The 17,254-nt window shown below is 45.9% G+C and overlaps 4 protein-coding genes across 5 annotated transcripts; 2 read left to right on the top strand and 2 right to left on the bottom strand.

Moving 5' to 3' along the window:
• Positions 1-2,177: 2,177 nt before the first annotated feature.
• LOC146991290 (uncharacterized) lies at positions 2,178-5,584 on the top strand. The gene is made up of 2 exons (XM_085788834.1): positions 2,178-3,628; positions 5,551-5,584. The coding sequence occupies exons 1-2, from the start codon at positions 2,181-2,183 to the stop codon at positions 5,582-5,584; spliced, it is 1,482 nt and encodes a 493-aa protein (XP_085644960.1). The 5' UTR covers positions 2,178-2,180.
• A 142-nt stretch (positions 5,585-5,726) lies between these two features.
• On the top strand, positions 5,727-6,785 carry LOC146991289 (uncharacterized). Its single transcript, XM_085788823.1, has one exon. The coding sequence runs from the start codon at positions 5,727-5,729 to the stop codon at positions 6,696-6,698; it is 972 nt and encodes a 323-aa protein (XP_085644949.1). The 3' UTR covers positions 6,699-6,785.
• Positions 6,786-9,107: 2,322 nt separating this feature from the next.
• Positions 9,108-12,097, bottom strand: LOC146991288 (nucleoredoxin-like protein 1). 2 transcript variants are annotated; one of them, XM_085790024.1, is made up of 4 exons: positions 11,743-12,097; positions 11,245-11,519; positions 9,614-9,703; positions 9,108-9,477 (listed from the first exon to the last, which is right to left on the bottom strand). In XM_085790024.1, exons 2-4 carry the CDS (start codon positions 11,481-11,483, stop codon positions 9,108-9,110), a joined length of 699 nt encoding a protein of 232 aa, XP_085646150.1. In that variant the 5' UTR covers positions 11,484-11,519; positions 11,743-12,097. The 2 variants fall into 2 exon arrangements, with proteins under 2 accessions (XP_085646150.1, XP_085646141.1); XM_085790015.1 differs by having other exon boundaries at positions 11,245-11,539; positions 11,809-12,097.
• Positions 12,098-13,048: 951 nt separating this feature from the next.
• On the bottom strand, positions 13,049-14,986 carry LOC146991287 (nucleoredoxin-like protein 1). Its single transcript, XM_085790003.1, has 3 exons — positions 14,726-14,986; positions 14,524-14,613; positions 13,049-13,781 (listed from the first exon to the last, which is right to left on the bottom strand). Exons 1-3 carry the CDS (start codon positions 14,959-14,961, stop codon positions 13,412-13,414), a joined length of 696 nt encoding a protein of 231 aa, XP_085646129.1. The 5' UTR covers positions 14,962-14,986; the 3' UTR covers positions 13,049-13,411.
• Between the last annotated feature and the right edge of the window lie 2,268 nt (positions 14,987-17,254).

Genomic DNA, 17,254 nt, shown 5'->3' with positions numbered 1-17,254 from the left:
AGTACCAGATCCTTGTGGATCACCTGAGACTGGAGGAAGCTAAGCTAATAGCCGACGCCTATTTAAATTCCCCCACCCCCTACACTGACACAATGAGATCCCTGTACGACAGATTCGGCCAGCCTCACCAACTAGCCTTGAGGAAAATAGCTAGTGTCCTGGAAGCCCCTGAGATTAGACGTGGTGACATCCCAGCCTTCCAGAGGTTCTCTCTCCAGATCCAGTCCTTAGTCGGCTTACTCAAGACCTTAGGCCCAGAGGGAGAGATCGAACTGAACTGCGGCTCCCATGTAGTTCGTCTCCTGACCAAGCTTCCCGCTGAACAGAGAGCTGACTTCCGTCGCCATCAGTTCAAGCAGCCTGGGACCTCACACACCCTGCACGACCTGTCAGAGTGGCTCAGCTACGAGTCCTGGTGCATGAGCTTCGACAGCCAAGTCAGCGCCAGAACCAACAGGGAAAGACAGCCTCCTAGACCGGATACTCGCTCTGGGAAACACACGGTGACGGTTCTACATGGTCTCGGAGAGCCGGCTGGCAACGTCTCTGCGTCCAGTCCTGTGAAAAGGACACCACAGAAGAAAGCCTACTGCGCTTACTGTCAAAGTGATGAACATTACCTCAGTCAGTGCAGCGAAGTCGCCAAACTCTCAAAAGAGCAGCTCAAGGAGTGGATTCAAGTTAACAAGCGATGCTGGCGCTGTGCGCGAAACCACCAAGCAGCTCAGTGCACGCTGAAGAAACCCTGCAGCATCTGCCAAGGGAAACACCTCCTCGCCCTTCACGAGATAAACCTGAGGCCTGAGAGAAGCAATAAAGAGCCTGCAAGGAAGGAAGAGAGCTGCCTGACCAGCTCTGCCTCTGACTCCCTCTACCTCGACCGACCTGGAGCCAGCAATCGGGTCATGTTAAAGGTCGTCCCGGTGCTTCTCCATCACGAAGGGCGTAGCTTCAGCACCTTTGCTCTGCTGGATGATGGCTCAGAGCGGTCCATGCTGTTACCAGCTGCAGCCAAAGCACTGGGAATGAAAGGCGCCCCAGAAGATCTCCCTCTGCGTACAGTCCGGCAGGACATACAGGTGCTCCATGGACATAAGGTCTCCTTCCATGTTTCCCCCCCCTGCAAACCCCAAGGTCAGCTATAAGATCGACGATGCCTTCACAGCTAGCCGACTCAGCCTAGCCCAGCATACCTACCCCATAGGGCAACTTCAGAAGAAGTACAAACATCTCCGTGGCCTCCCCATACCTGCCTTGAAGGACGCCAGACCATCACTCCTTCTTGGCTCTGATCAGTCGCACCTCATCACACCTGTGGAACCAGTCAGACTCGGACCGCCTGGTGGCCCTGCAGCAGTCCACACCCGGCTGGGCTGGACCCTCCAAGGTCCTGTCCGTTCCATGGGGCGGCCAGCCGACGCCGTGCAGTGTCTCTTTACCTCCTTACCTCCACAGATGGATGAGCTGTACCGCCACGTAGAGAGGCTCTGGCAGATGGACGCTGTACCTCACCGACCAGAAAGAGAAGTGACTAGGTCAAAACAGGACGCCAAGACCGTCCGCACTGAGGTCGACGGGGTGAGGAGATATGCTACCCCACTGCTACGTCATGCAGCCATGCCTCCATTGCAGGCACCCAAGGAGTCAGTCATGGCTCTTTTGCGAAGCACGGAGCGACGACTCCTGAAATATCCTGAGCGAGCAGCGATCTACAGAGCAGAAATGCAGAAGCTCATTGAGGCAGGCGCCGTTCAAGAGGTCACCAAAGAGGAACCACCTGCTGAGTGTTGGTACATTCCCCACCACTTAGTTTCTCACAATGGGAAGCACCGGCTCGTCTTTAACTGCTCTCACCAACACCTCGGCCAAACTCTGAACCAGTACCTACTGCCTGGCCCCACCCTTGGAGCTTCCTTGGTTGGCGTACTATTGAGGTTCCGGGAGCACCCCATCGCAGTGAGTGGAGACATTAAAGTCAAAGTCAAAAGTGTCAAAGTGTCTTTATTTGTCCCAACAGGGAAAATTGGTTTGCAGCCGGGAAGATCCACACATTCAAACACATACACAAATAGACAACACCAAATAACATGTAACATATAACGTATCATCATGGGCAGATTAAAAGGACCTACTGCAAGATAAAATATTATATAATATATTATATAATATATATTAAAGGGATGTTTCATCAAGTCCGCCTTCTTCCTGATGATCGCCCACTACTGAGGTTCCTTTGGCGTGACCTGAAAGTCGATGAGCCCCCAAGAGTGTTTGAGTGGAAAGTCCTGCCCTTCGGCACAACCTGTAGCCCCTGTTGTGCTACGTATGCACTGCAGCGCCATGTTACCGATCACAGCCAGCCTGAAGACATCGTGAGGTTCTCTGTCGACCAGTGCTTCTATGTCGATAACTGCCTGCAAAGTGTACGTACTCCAGAAGAAGCCAAGCAGCTGGTGGATCGGCTTAGAGATCTTCTGTCTTCAGCAGGCTTCGACCTCCGACAGTGGGCCTGCAATGAGCCGAGCGTCCTGAATCACCTGCCAACAGAGGCCCGATCACAGAGCCTAGACCTGTGGTTGGCCCAAGACAAGGCCAACCCTCAAGAGTCCACCCTGGGTCTCAGCTGGAACTGGGAGAGAGACTCCCTGAGCTACAAGCACCGACCGGTGACCTACGACGCTCCGACCCTAAGAAACATCTACAAGGTCCTAGCCTCCCAGTACGACCCCCTAGGTTACCTCCTGCCTTTCTCCACCAGGGCAAAGCTCATCATCCGGCAACTGTGGGATAAGCAGCGTGGTTGGGATGACCCGAACTTACCTACAGCTCTGCTCCAAGCCTGGTCCAACTGGGAAGATGAGCTCCAGCTCTTACCTCTACTTACCTTTCCTCGAGCATATGTACCTGCAGACTCTGACTACGACGCTGTCTCTCGTGAAGTGCACATCTTCGCCGACGCTTCGGAGCAGGCTTACGGAGCTGTGGCCTACCTGAGGACAGCGACCAAAGAGGGCCGGATTCACCTTTCCTTCATCCTCGCTCGTTCCAGAGTAGCCCCCAAACGTGTACATTCCATCCCACGCCTGGAACTGTGCGCCGCTCTGGTCGCAGCACAACTCGCCAGTCTCCTCACCAAAGAACTCACCTTGGAAGTCGCTCACATCACTCTGTGGTCTGACTCTACCACGGTGCTCACCTGGCTCCATTCCCAGTCCTGTCGCTTCAAGGTGTTCGTCGGAGCAAGAGTGGCTGAGATACAGGAGCTAACGGAGGACTGTACCTGGCGCTATGTGGACTCAGAGCAAAATCCCGCAGATGACTTGACAAGAGGTAAAACTCTGCACGAACTGAAAGACCCAAACAGATGGTCCCAGGGACCTCCCTTCCTGCTGAGAAACCCAGACAGCTGGCCAGAGAGGCCCAACGCCGAGCCCCCCGACGATCAAGCAGAGCTCAGAAAGACTGCCTTTTGCGGAGCTACAGTCACCTCACCTTCAGACTGTGGCCCAGGGGATAAAGGATCCAGTTCCTGGCAAGAACTCCTAGAGGACGCAGTCACAGAGCTCCAGGGAGCAACCCCCTCTGACACTCCACTCACAGCTGAGGATTATCAGCAGAGATGGCAAAAGTACCCAGATTCTTTACTCGAGTAGAAGTAAAAGTACCTGTGTAAAAAACGACTTAAGTAAAAGTAAAAGTACTGATCCAAATATCTACTCAAGTAAAAGTAAAAAGTACAGGCTCTGAAATTTACTCAAAAGTATTATTAAAAGTAAAAAGTATTTCCATTGCACGATTCACTGCAAAGCAAATAACCACACGATAATTCATCTTGAATCCATTTCATCAATGTTATTGTTCACATAGCCTAAGTTTACCTGCCGGACACAAAATGTATCCTAATGTACTTCACTATGGTGAATTGTAGGCATTTGTATTGTACACAGAGGTGGCAAAAGTACTCATATTCTGTACTTAAAGCAGAAGTAAGCGATCCGGTCGTTTTGGCTAATGCTGCGTTCCAGGCAGGCTTTTGAAACCGTAAATTACAGCTTCAAGTCACAACTTACGACTTTGTAGCGTTCCAGGCAACCCACTCGTGTTTTTCCAACCTGTTTTACCTGTGAAAGTCACTATAACGGCCACTCGTAACTTCTGACCCGTGAACTCGTACCAGATCGAACTGGTACGACTTCACAGGTCGGAAAAACACCAGTTACGAGTTGCCTTGAACGCACCATAACGTCTTGTCAGCCGATGGAGTTAGCAGCCCCCCCCTCGTCATGGATCTATTGGTCCTCGTCCCTACGTCACCACATTCAGGCGCATCCCTTGGCTGCACACACAGCCCTGCATGCCGTTCTCTCTCCTCATTGGATAAAAATTGTAGGATACGAGAAAAGTTTTCTCCTCGGCTCAGAGCAGAGCAGAGTGACTGACAGACCCGTGTTTCAGACCAAACACTCTATGTAAGTGATTGCTGTCGGAAGATACAACTATTTAAGACTTATATTAACACAAAAATATCGCTTACTTCTGCTTTAAGTAAAAGTAAGAAAGTACAGGCTCTGAAATGTACTTTCAAAGTAAAAGTAAAAAGTAAAAATGAATTTTTGCCGTTAATGAAACCTACATCATTTGATAATTTTGTTAAACAAAAAAAGTTCAGACAGAATTATCAAGATTGAACTGACCAGAGGCAGTGTTTCCCAACGTTTGGGCCGCCACAGACTCTCACAAAATAATAACAATAAGAATTTTTAAACAGCGTTTCACCACCTCTCATCTCTGCCAGTCAGTCCACCTGCCGTCTCTCTCGCACCACACGTACACGTACGCGCACACACGCGCACACGCGCGCACACGTACACACAGACATGGGCACATGGACAGGTTGCGCTTTGCCGCTCGTAAACGATAAATGCGCTATATTGCGCAGATTGTACAGTGTCCGACCCCCCCGTCGGATAGTCCAACCACCATAGCTTCCTTCCTCCATGCTGCTGCCTCCATGTCGCTGCTACAGTACAAGTTGGTAACTCGGTTCTCTCTCTACCGCCCCCCCTCCCTCCTCCCTCTTGTTCTCCCTCTCTAGTTCGTCACGTCTTTTACCGGTGCTTTTACGTCGTGTCAAAAAAAAAAGTAACGAGCCTGTTTTTACAATGTAAGGAGTAGAAAGTACATATTTTTGCGTATAAATGTAGGGAGTAAAAGTAAAAAGTCGTCAGAAAAATAAATACTCAAGTAAAGTACAGATACCTGAAAAATCTACTTAAGTACAGTAACGAAGTATTTGTACTTCGTTACTTGCCACCTCTGATTATCAGCGAGCAGAAACTGAGATCCTGCTGAGGGCTCAGAAGCAGTCTTTTCCTGATGACTACAAGCTCCTGGCTGGAGGGAAACCAGTGCCACCTTCAAGTCGCCTACTCACCCTATCACCTGTCCTCGATTCAACCTCTGGCCTAATAAGAGTGGGTGGTCGGCTCAGGCGGCTGGAAGATGTCGAGGTCCCCCTACATCCCGTTGTCCTCGATGCTGCTCATCCAGTGACACACCTGCTCATTCAGAAGTACGACAGTGATCTGCACCACCCAGGTCCCGAGCGAGTTTTTTCAGAGCTGCGGAGATCGTTCTGGATCATCAGAGGACGAGAGGCGGTCCGTAAGCATCAACGAGCCTGCGCTGAGTGTCAACGTTGGAGGGGCCAGCCCTCAGTTCCAAGGATGGCTGACCTCCCAAAGGCTCGCCTCAGACTTCACAAACCCCCCTTTTACTCCACAGGCGTGGATTGTTTTGGACCCATGCTGGTTAAAGTAGGCAGACGTCAAGAAAAACGCTGGGGAATCATCTTTAAGTGTTTGACGACCAGAGCTGTACATCTGGATCTCCTCAAGAACATGGACTCTGATGCCTATCTGATGGCGTTGAGGCGGTTCGCCGCCAGAAGAGGCGTGTGGTCAGACAGAGGGACCAACTTTAAAGGAGCCCAACGAGAGCTCAGGGAGGCCTTCGAGAACATGGCTCCAGAGCTACAGCAGCGGCTTGCCCGTCAGAAGATCAAGTTCAACTTTAACCCCCCAGCTGCTCCCCACTTCGGCGGAGTATGGGAGCGGGAAGTTCGTTCAGTCAAGTCAGCACTTTACACATGTGTTGGATCACAACCTGTTCCTGAAGAAGTGTTACTCACCGTGCTCCTGGAAGTTGAAGCCATCCTCAACTCAAAACCCTTGGGCTATGTCTCAGCCGACATAGCCGACATCGATCCTGTGACACCAAACAGTTTGCTCATGGGGCGGCCCGACGGTTCACTCCCGCAGGTGGTGTACCCAGAGACTGACATCCTGAGCCGCAGGCGCTGGCGGCATTCCCAGATCCTGGCGGATCAATTCTGGTCCAGGTTCATCAGGGAGTACCTACCTGGTCTCCAGACGAGACAGAAATGGCAGTCCTGTCCTCCGGATCTGCGAGATGAAGCAGTCATCATGCTGGTGGAGCCCCAGCTGCCACGGGCACAGTGGCCAGTTGGGCGTGTGGTCAAGGTCCATCGCAGTGATGATGGTTGTGTCAGATCAGTGGATGTCAACATTAAAGGACACATCTTCACACGGCCAGTGGCCCGACTGGTGAAGTTACCAGCTCTCCCACCTGGAGAGGAAGATCCTCCTCCGACCTCCAAACCCCCTAAGATGAACTGAGCCTTTTCTTAGATGCAAATGTGCCATGCACATTTAGGGGCGGCTGTATCAAAGGCTCTTATTCTGAAGGAGCATGCTCTTGTTGTGAAGGAGCGCCTCAGGAAGTGACGCAGTCACCACCAGTGAAGAAGTGAGAGCACACAGGAAAGGTCAAGCTGACAGAGTTTTTTTCTCCTTCCCCTTTCTCACCTGCGTTCACCGTGGACTTATAGTATTTTTTCGCCTGAAACACGGTCGTTTTTTGTTTGACGAGGGTTATTGTGCCACTCCAAATGTTTAAGTGAATGAACAAAGTGAGTATCGCTTCATACTGTGTTATACTGTGTTTACTAGCACACTTAGCTAAATATCGTGTGCTTTCTGCCGCCGGACGGTAATGGAGGTCCGTGGTGTTTACATTGTTCATGAATATACTGTGAACGCTGGTAGCCGAGTGTTGTGTGTGTGTCCAGCAAGCTAGCTGTCGGAACGTAATGTCGTTTGGGTCGTTAATTTATCAGCTGTCGGCCGCCATGTGTGCCGAGTGTTGTCTTTGTTTATACCCTGCTTCGCCAGGAGAGGGAGCTATTGACCACTAGTTAACCTATACCTGTGCTCCTGTGGATTTAAATGCATTACTGTTGCATATAAAGAAAAGACACTTATATATTCTGATTGTGTAAACATTTATTATTCCTTTTATTATTTGAATACATTTATTATAATGGCTATGTGGTTTGTTACTATTTTGCAGAACTATATACAACAACATTGAGTGCACAATAAATGCCACCATCAGCGAACCTGCAAGCCTCATTACTGTGTCCTGACCGGCACCTCATCTTGACCGCTGTAACAACCTTAAAAGAGCTAGCGCTACAACTTACCTCTGAAACAGGAGCGGTGCGTATATCCGTATAATGCGAGTACTCAGGGCACCCAAGCGCAGTCTCTAAATAACACATTATCTGCGGCGAAACTCGTTCATTTCGCCAATATTTTGTTATGATATCTGGTCTGTAGGTTGACCTACTAACCTCCGACCTGGATGATGTCATCTCCGACCGCGGTGCAGCGTGGCTAACTTGCTACCGCTAATGCTATGGTTCGTTTCTGCGTGTTTCTGACTTGTCAGAACAAAATGAGCAGCTGGATGAAGTTCAGCTTCCACAGGCTTCCTCTCCTCAACCTGGACTCACTAAAGCTCCAGCTAGTTGAGCTAAAAATGGACCAGAATGCAGAAGCGGAATGATTATTATCAGAATGAGCCAGGCAGCGGTTGGAGATGACATCATCCAGATCAGAGGTTAGTAGGTCAACCTAGAGACCCCGGATGTTGATAACATGCCACCACGGGCTCGGAGGGGAATAGCACTAGTGTATCTTAAAAAAATATTGGCGAAATGAACGAGTTTCGCGGTGGATAATGTGTTATTTAGAGGCTGCATTGCGTGCCTCATGTTCTCGCATTATACGGATATACACACCGCTCCACTGGGGCTAATTTCGTCAAAACAACTCCAAATGACACCAAAGTTGTCTGGGTGAGTAAATGATCATATTTTATGCTAGAAATAAGGTCCAGGTTGTAAAAAAACGGAAATTATCTTTTAACAGTCGAGATGCAAACGCTGCTAATGCTTTGTAGCAACAGCAAAACTTAGAAACAGGTCCTTTAATAATCACTAATGGCAATGTTGGGGGGAATTCACAGTCTTGTCCTCAGGGCCGGCCCAAGGATTTTGGTGGCCCTAAACAAGATTTTTGTTTGTGGCCCTGCACTCTAAGCGCAAACACCAAATCACTGGTTAAAACTGAATACAGACGTGTTTATGCCCTCTGAGGTTTGAGGCCATTTTCTCGACTTTTACATATTTTCTTTTTAAGATACGTGCAGATGTAACAATACTCAATTGTTTTATGTCTAAATATTAGAACCTCCGCTGTAAGTACACTGAGGCCAGTTTGTCCTAGAACACTGTATAAAGAAATAATTTAGGCCAAATGCTGGAAATTTGAGGTCTGCTTTTTGAAAAAAATTCAAGTCCCTTGTGAAAACACACCTTCAGTCATGAGAATGAACTGTTTTGGTGCTTGAAATAGGATATGAATAAAGTAATATATAAGTGTAGAAAACAAGTCTAAAATGAAATTTTGTAAGATTGTTTTTTGAGCATAAACGTTGTCATTCTGCCATTCTATTTTCACTAAATATCTTAAATGTGAGATAAAAGAAGCTGAATATTGACTTCACATTACATATAAAGCTCATAGCGTGCACGTGCAGACCTCAGGATGTTTAAATGACTTGAATGAACCCCGGTACCTTTCTGATCATGTGGCCCCCCACCTAACGGCTGTGGCCCTAAACAACCGCATAGAGTGTTTATGCCAGGGGCCGGCCCTGCTTGTCCTCTTGATAAGTCCCCATCACCACGACGCACCTCCTCCCCCTTCTTCTTTTCCATCTGCTGCTTCTTCGTCCTCCTCTGCATCCCCACCTCCACCCCACCCTCCGCGCTTTTTCTTCTTCTTCTTCTTCTTCTTCTTCTTCTCGTCTTCCACCTTGTACTTGAGCCTTCTCACAGGGTCACTGAAGCTGCGCATGGACTTCTGCTCAAACTCCTCACTGATCATGAAGTTCCTGTCGATGAGCTCCGAAGCCTCCTGCCAGTTGCGGTAGCAGTCTGGGCCCATGCAGAGTATCTCCTCCACCGCATTAGGGTTCAGGATGGAGCAGTCAGGACGCAGCACCACAACTGTGGGCAACTCCTCCACATTAAACATAGCCTCCAGCTCCCTGTGGATACATACACATATTGGGTGTTAGAGTTAATAGATTTTTTTTTTTTTTTTTTACAGCTTGATATATTTACAATGCAATTACGCACCAGCAGGTTCTGCACACATTCAATCAACTGGCCAGTCTCACACACCTCCTGTAGGGGTCCTCATAGGCCAGGAACAGGCACTTCTTGGGCAGCTCTTTGAGGAAGGTTTCTTGCTGGTCCTCTGATTCATCCAAACTGATGGATGAAAGAAAAAATTACTTTACCTGGAGATATGGATGGACTGATTTGGTACATTTTACAATTTCACACTGCAAGAACATCTAATGCCAATTGGGGCACGGGGTTCTGACTAAGGGACCGTTCGTTATTTATGGAATGGGCCACCGGAGGAAAATGGGGGGGGGTCATGTCATAATATTCTTTGTTGAGGGGTGGGTCCACTAAAAAAAAAAAGGTCAGCGAGGGGGGGTCATTCAACATTTTGTCTGGAGGACACTGCAATGCTCGCAAAAAACAAAAACAAAACAAAAACGGGACATTTCAAAGCTGCAAGCACTGATGACAATGAGAGCAACGGCCCCCTAAATCACAACGTTATTTTATAATGTTCTGATCTGCCCAGAGTTGGTTTCGAACCCGGGTCTCCCGCACGGCAGCCGACGATGCTAACCGCTTCCCCACGAACTCAATAAGGATTCTGCCCGCGGCTTAGCACGTGTTTTATGGGTGAGTGAGTTTAACTTCAGTACCGTACAGAGGCTACGCTGCCTGCCTGCCTCATTGCGTAACTCTACATAGTCTGAGCAGCACGTACGTTCACGTTGCTTTTGTGAATTGTAAACAAACAGACGCCCCCCTCGGTTTTAGCGTCCAGCAGTTTAGCGGCTAATTCAACTGCAGTGATGGATAACTGTACCGGAGACAACTTCATGAACTACATTTGAGGAATAAACGGCAGCTTTTACCTGACGGGAGACCGACGCCTGAGCTACGGTAGCTAACAGCTAGCTGGTTTTACGTACTTTCTCTCTCTCTTTCCCTCTCTTTCTTACACACACAGGCGCACGCACGCACACACACACACACACACACACACACACACCATACACACACACACAGTTGTCTGTCATATCTGTCGTAAACCTTGTAATAATACGTTGTTGTTGAGTACGGTTCACATTATTGTTGCTTCGGTTTGACTGTGGATTAATTGTTAATGGCTTGTTGTGTAATGTGAGCTGGTCCAAAATCGCGATTCTGTTATTGATGAGTTGGGTTTTAATAACAGCTGATAAATGGCATTGTGATGAGAAGGTGTTGCACACATGGTTGTCAAAATGAAATAATGTAGTGTCACGCGCTACGTGATGCGATGTAAAGTGTCGATGGCTGGCTGGGGGGGGGGGGGGGGCATGTATCTTTTGATAAGGCTTAATGCAGGGTCATGTTAAAATTTACTGACTCCGACAGGGGGGTCATGTAAAAAAAAAAAAAGTCCCGTGAATCCCTCCGGTGGCACTGATGATAAATAACGAACAGTCCCTAAGATAAAAAGCATGACTGTTAAAAAGACATCACATCTGAGGATACATTGCCAGTCCTTATCATGTGAGTACTACAGATTTAAACATTCAGATTACACACACACCTACAGTATAAATACATAACATTGCATACATGCAAAACCATACACATACACACAAAAATGTTTTCATTTAAGATTAAGGTAGGGGTAATGTGTGTGTAATGTGTTTCTTTATGTGTGTGTGTTGTACCTAATGTAGAGGAGAACCAGCTGAGCAGAGCGATCTACGTAGAATTCATCTGTCAACCGTTTGAAGAAGTCAGTGAGTGTGGGAGCAAACTGCTGGCAGCTTTCACAGGCAGCAGATGCAAAGAAGAGCATCAGGATGCGGTTCTCCAGACGATTGACGATTTCACGTTCTGTGTCCAGCTCATCCTGGTCCTTGTTGTTCTTTACCAGGACCCGATCAATGAACAGGTCCACCATCATGAAGGTTTGTAGTGGTAAGGGCTGAGACTTAGGAGGCTACCAGGAGGGGCAAAAAGCTGTTTCTTTTCATTGCTTTACCATTACAAATGTACAGCAAGGTTATACAAAAGTTTCATGTGCATATATATCATTACCAAACATAAACACAGTTGAGAATAACTAACAATGAGAGCTGAGAAGATCTTGACATCAACAAAAATCATCTTGCTATGATTGAACGGTGCCCTGTATATTCGACTGCATGTAAGTACACACTTACCTATTAATCATATATAATCTTGCTTGCTGTTCAGTCAGATAATCCTCACAGTTGCTTACCTCCAACAAATATTAGCTCTGCTTGAGACGGCAGATGCAAAAAGAGAGCAGCCTTCAAAATCTAGTTGTGTTGTTCTTTTCAACTCCTCCTGAGTCGTGCTTGAATCAGTTCCCAGCCTGTCAGTTTGTGTCACATTCACTCATCGACTGTGTCTCCTTCACCTTGATGCCAGTAGCGGTTCGCTCCCTCTTCCTTTGTGTCTCTGTGCTCCACCTACCCTCTTCTGTCTGGGAGGGAGGGATTGAAAGACAAGGTGACAGAGGGACACGGGACATGAAGTGCTCACAGTTATTGTGCATGTGTACGAAGACAGTGACTGAGGGAGCATGTATGCGTGAATAGAAATTTCAGAATGAAAGACATGCTTAATAAAAAGAGGCGAGTCACAGTGAGACCTTTATTATCCAGTAACTAATGGAGGTGAACCTACAGAGAGTATCAGGTTAGTGATATTAACCAGATACTCCCTGTCCGAACAGCACAATGTGACAGACACAATGTGACAGACACACTTTTTGTTAGCAGGACAGAGAATTTATTCGTTTTTTTTTGGGGGGGGGGGGGTCGGTACAGCATGTAAATAGCTATTAAATAATAACATAAACATATCAGGGCACATATTTTACAAGAATAGAAAAATAATCCTAAAAATAAATATACATAGTGCTCGACAACATATTGAACACCAGCAGGCGCCAGCGCCTAAAATTAGTTTACAGCTGCAACAACTTTTTTTTCCCACTGGGGGGTGCAAAAATGCTGATACAGAAAACACTGACAAGTACAAGTGTTGTCAAACAGTTCCCTGCTTACACATCCGGCAGACATGAAGCTACACTAGCGTTCATTTTGGACTTATTGTTTTATTTTTCGAACAGCTGCCTGATGCTGCTAGAGATGGAGTTGAACTGATGATTTGAATTACTGGGCCAGAAGACCAAAACAATGAGCTAAAAGAAGCTAAAAAAAAGAAGTCTGTAAAGCTGGGCCATCGGGTTTATCAGTATATGTGATCCATGAATCTCTGCAAGTATTTATCCCCATTAAATACATAATTATCTACTTGTCCAACTGTGGGGATCTGTTTTTTTTTTTTTATTATTATTTTTACATAGCATAATCAATTTGCAAAATGTTATATTGTATATCATATACATGCATGTTTTATACATATTTATAGGACATTCTGACATTTGCTTTAGTAACTAAAACTTTTCAGTCTCAGTTAACATTAGTAATTAGATGATAAAACAGACTCATATTTTACACAGATTCATAATAATCAGAATAGGAATAATAAGCATGTAGAAGTGCAAACCACATTGGTAGCATATTTCTTAACATAGAGCAACTCAACTTTATTTCATTTCTTTAAAGATTTTGTATAATGTGTGCAGGGAGACAGAGTTATGTTACGCTTCTTCTGCCATTTCACTTTACCTCTAGCAACCCGATAAGGGAGCTCTTGCCAGTGTGCTTTTTTTCTTCTTCTTCTTCTTGTTTAGTTCTGTTGTACATGCCCTCACAGGCAGTGGAAATATTTCCTAAAGAGCCTGTGAGAAAGCTGCAGTATCAGGATTTAAGAAATAAGCATTTGAGAGGTTGGACTTCATCTTCTCCTCCATATTCCTTTATCTCCTTCCTTTCCCTTTGTATCCCACACTCCGTCTCTCTCTTCCTCCCCTTCATCCTTGCCCTTCCCCCATAACTTCCACCACCTCCTTTTTCTCTTGTCGTCCTCTTTCTTGTACTTGAGTCTCCTCACAGGGTCAGTGGCACTGTACATATTAAGGTTTTCAAACTCCTCGTTGAGCATAAAGCTCCTCTCAATCAGTTCTGCTGATTCCTGCCAGTCGCGGAAACAGTTGGAACCAAAGCGACAGATGTCCTGCACAGCGTTTGGAGAGAGGATGGAGCCATCAGGACGGAGGACCACTACTGTTGGGATGTCCTTCACCTTAAACATGGCCTGCAGTTCCCTGAAACACAGAGAATACACACAGTTTATGTGCAAACAGTTATAAACTGTCATAATCAGGATTAAAGGGATAGTTCACGCAAAATTCAAATTTCACTCATTATCTACTCACCCTTCATGTCGACTAAAAGCTGTGAGAATTTTCAGATTCCTCCGTGCCTTCTCTGAGTTACGGGGGGGTCCGCGCAGCAGTATTTGTCCATATAATGGTTGTGAATGGATACCAACTTTCTTCGTCCAAAAAGACACACCAAAAAACATCCAAATACCTCCATACTGCTCATCTGTAATGTCCCTCTTGTACTGAAGCCCCGACATGAGAAATTGTTCCGGAAAAAATTCAATAAGTCTATATTTTAAGCTTGTTGGTAGCAGAAGCTCCCAGTGTCTCGGTTCACTGCTCTTCCTTTGTCAGTGCAAATCTTGTGTTTTGCACTGACCGGCGGAACAATTTCTCATGTCGGGGCTTCAATACAAGAGGGACATTACAGACGAGCAGTATGGAGGGATTTGGATGTTTTTTGGTGTGTCTTTTTGGACGAAGAAAGTTGGTATCCATTGACAACCATTATATGTCCAAATACTGCTGCGCGGACCCCCCCGTAACTCAGAGAAGGCACGGAGGACTCTGAAAATTCTCACAGCTCTTAGTCGACATGAGGGTGAGTAGATAATGAGTGAAGTTTGGGTGAACTATCCCTTTAATTAGTTCTAAAGCCCAGTGTTGCTTTACATGCACCTACTTTCTGTATGGGTCCTCAAAAGCCAAAAACAGAACCCTTTTGTGCATCTCACTGAGAACTCGTTGCTGCTGTTCCTCTGATTGGTCCAAGCTGCAGAGAAGAGGTGGAAATTGAATTCTAATGAGTAATAGAACAGTGAGAGTTTATGCAATTACATGCCTGCATCAAAGAGATAAAGAGAACATAATGATGATGAGGAGACCTGACGAAGATGAGTGCAAGCAGTTTGGGGTATTCAATGTACGCTGGATCTTTCAGTCTCTTAAAGAAGTCGTTCACAACGGGCACAAACTCCTGGCACTTCTCACACTCGGCAGATGCAAAGAACAGCATCAGGATGCGGTTTTCAAGGAGCCCGGTGATTTCACGCTCTGTGTTGAGCTCATCCTGATCCCAGTTGTTCTCCACCAGAACTCGGTTTAGGAACAGGTCCACCATGATGATAGACAGGGAACGATGAAAGTGCTCTGCGGAGAGATGAGGTGATAAAAAACTGTCATTCTGTCAACACCTGAAGGAAAACTCAGCACTCAGACTCTCTTGAATATATTCTCAGTACATCTTGGGAGTTGAATTTTAACAATTTACCATTTTGCCCACAATTCTTTTCAGCATCTCATGAACCCTCACTTTGCAATAGACAGCAACACAGTGTTAACATTTCTGACTGTCGAAATATAATGAGTAAATGAGCAGGGTCTAGCCAGGAGGGATAAGAGTAAAAAGGCTACATGGTGAAACGAAAGAGAGGTAAACCTGAGGAAGAGGTAGAAGAGGCCAAGCACATAGGCACGTTCTATGAAATAATGACCATGTTCTCCATTATGACCCGAGGCTGGGGTTTGGAGAAGAATGTGTTTATATCGGATATGTCAGACATGGCCTGGCATGGTCTGTTCACAGCACAAAGCTTAAATGTGAACCCCTTTCAGGCTCTTGTGATACATCTCTCACATTCAGAGGTGTGAAACTTTGTCCTGTTGATATATACGCCATGCGGGAAAAGTGCAGCCTTTTGCATCATCAGTCATCATCTTGAATCTTGAATGCAAAATATTGGTCATTTTAATTCCACTGACATGTTCATTGCAGTTACATTTGGCAAATGTTAAAGCGAATTGTTCAACATTTTGGTAAATCCGCCTATTGCCATAATCCCTATAGGGGTAAGTTCATTACCTTTAATTATCGGTGCATGTTGTCTTTAAATTGGTGGGGCAGAGACACTAGCTGCTCAGCTAATGCAACAGAGGCGCGTGGTACTTTCCCCTTTCCCTCATCAAAAACACAATCCAACAACTCCAAAACGCTCTCGTGGAGAAGTTGTGACCTGCACATTCACCACACTATGAGATAATAATGTAACATTACAAGACAGAGTTGTAAGTAGTTCTGAGTATTTGCTTCGTATATATACGTTATTATTTCATAGCGTGGCAAATGTGAAGGTCATAACTTCTTCACAAGAACATTTTGGTATTGTTGGATTGTGCATTTGATGAGTTTTGGGGAAAGGCGAAAGTACCGTTTCGTGAGCAGCTGGCGTCTCTGCCCCGCCAATCTAAAAACAGCTTGCACCGACAATTAAAGGTAATGAACCTACCCCTAAAACTACAGTATAGGGATTATGGTGAATTTGCCCAAAGAAGGCACCCGCACAAACTTGCATAGTCGTTCCTTGGACCTTCAGGTTATGGGTAATATGTGAATTTGTCAAAATGTTGAACTACCCCGTTAAAGATAATTTCAAAATGTACCAGAGCAATGGAGAATAACTGTAATTTGGGATTTAATTTTTAATGTTCAGCAGTAAAAATCTACTAAAAAGTCCACCAACGTAAACGTATCTATATTTGACAGCATCACATTTCCAGTCGATGTGGTTGTGACGCCTCTCAGTGTGTGATATTCATGTTTATGTTACTAAAGGACATCTAGTCTCTACAATATACAACAGTTTTTGCAAACAAAACTATAGATAATCCAAATACAACAATGCAGTCGCTGCCAGAACCAGCTGACGATGGATTAATAAGGCTTTTATGAGACGGTGCTTTCCAAGAGCTGACTTATGGATCAGAACAAAACACAGATGTAGAAATAAAGTTCACGCCTAACTGCTAAAAAAAATGTACTTTATCTGCCGAGCCCAGCCTGTATTTCACTGTCGCAGCAGTTGCTGCAGGCTGAGAATTGACAGCGATAACCTCACAAATTAGATTTGGCTCTCTGGCTCTGAGCTGTGCCAGATCTATTTGAGACTGCAGCTCTGGACTGAAACTTCCAAGACTGATGCAGGAGAAATATGTTTGAAATTGAGTAGCAGTGGACATTACCTGGAAAAAAAAGAGGATTTGCTATTGGACACCAAAAGGTCAGAGTTTAAATCCTACATCTGGAAAACTTATTCCACAATCATCCAGTTTACCTTTTGAAGCTGATCGATCATATCTGGTATATACCAACATAGCAACACGGTTCTGGTTTGTTAGTAGTTCATTTAAAAGGTCATCAATCAGTGTATGTGCTGTGGCAGCTGCATGTACCTCAAGCAATTTACCTCACCTTAAACTTCCACAAGAAAAGAAGTATATATCCAGAGTTCTCTTCTCCCTTTCAAGCCATTGTATGCTGCTTGATCTGTTTTCTGTCTTCCTTTAAATCCTGTTAAAGTTTGTTATTTTAATGACACCCTTCACTGCCTCTTCAACCCTCTCTCTGTAATTTCTTC

This window comes from Trachurus japonicus, chromosome 1 (genome assembly GCF_045865225.1).
Source record: "Trachurus japonicus isolate A0001 chromosome 1, Traja_1.0".
Taxonomy (NCBI): Eukaryota; Metazoa; Chordata; class Actinopteri; order Carangiformes; family Carangidae; genus Trachurus; species Trachurus japonicus.
This window is presented reverse-complemented; position numbering and strand designations above follow the sequence as displayed.

Bases quoted from the DNA above. Each gene is read 5' to 3' on its own strand.
- LOC146991288 (XM_085790024.1), bottom strand. From the start codon at position 11,483: ATGATGGTGGACCTGTTCATTGATCGGGTCCTGGTAAAGAACAACAAG. The intron at 9,704-11,244 runs GTACAACACACA...TTCATCCATCAG, and splicing joins CTGGTTCTCCTCTACATTAG to TTTGGATGAATCAGAGGACC. The intron at 9,478-9,613 runs GTGTGTGAGACT...ATGTATCCACAG, and splicing joins TATGAGGACCCCTACAGGAG to GGAGCTGGAGGCTATGTTTA.
- LOC146991287 (XM_085790003.1), bottom strand. From the start codon at position 14,961: ATGGTGGACCTGTTCCTAAACCGAGTTCTGGTGGAGAACAACTGGGAT. The intron at 14,614-14,725 runs GTCTCCTCATCA...TCTTCTCTGCAG, and splicing joins CTTGCACTCATCTTCGTCAG to CTTGGACCAATCAGAGGAAC. The intron at 13,782-14,523 runs GTAGGTGCATGT...TCTGTGTTTCAG, and splicing joins TTTGAGGACCCATACAGAAA to GGAACTGCAGGCCATGTTTA.
- LOC146991289 (XM_085788823.1), top strand. From the start codon at position 5,727: ATGGCTGACCTCCCAAAGGCTCGCCTCAGACTTCACAAACCCCCCTTT.
- LOC146991290 (XM_085788834.1), top strand. From the start codon at position 2,181: ATGTTTCATCAAGTCCGCCTTCTTCCTGATGATCGCCCACTACTGAGG. The intron at 3,629-5,550 runs GTACCCAGATTC...CTGCTCATCCAG, and splicing joins TATCAGCAGAGATGGCAAAA to TGACACACCTGCTCATTCAG.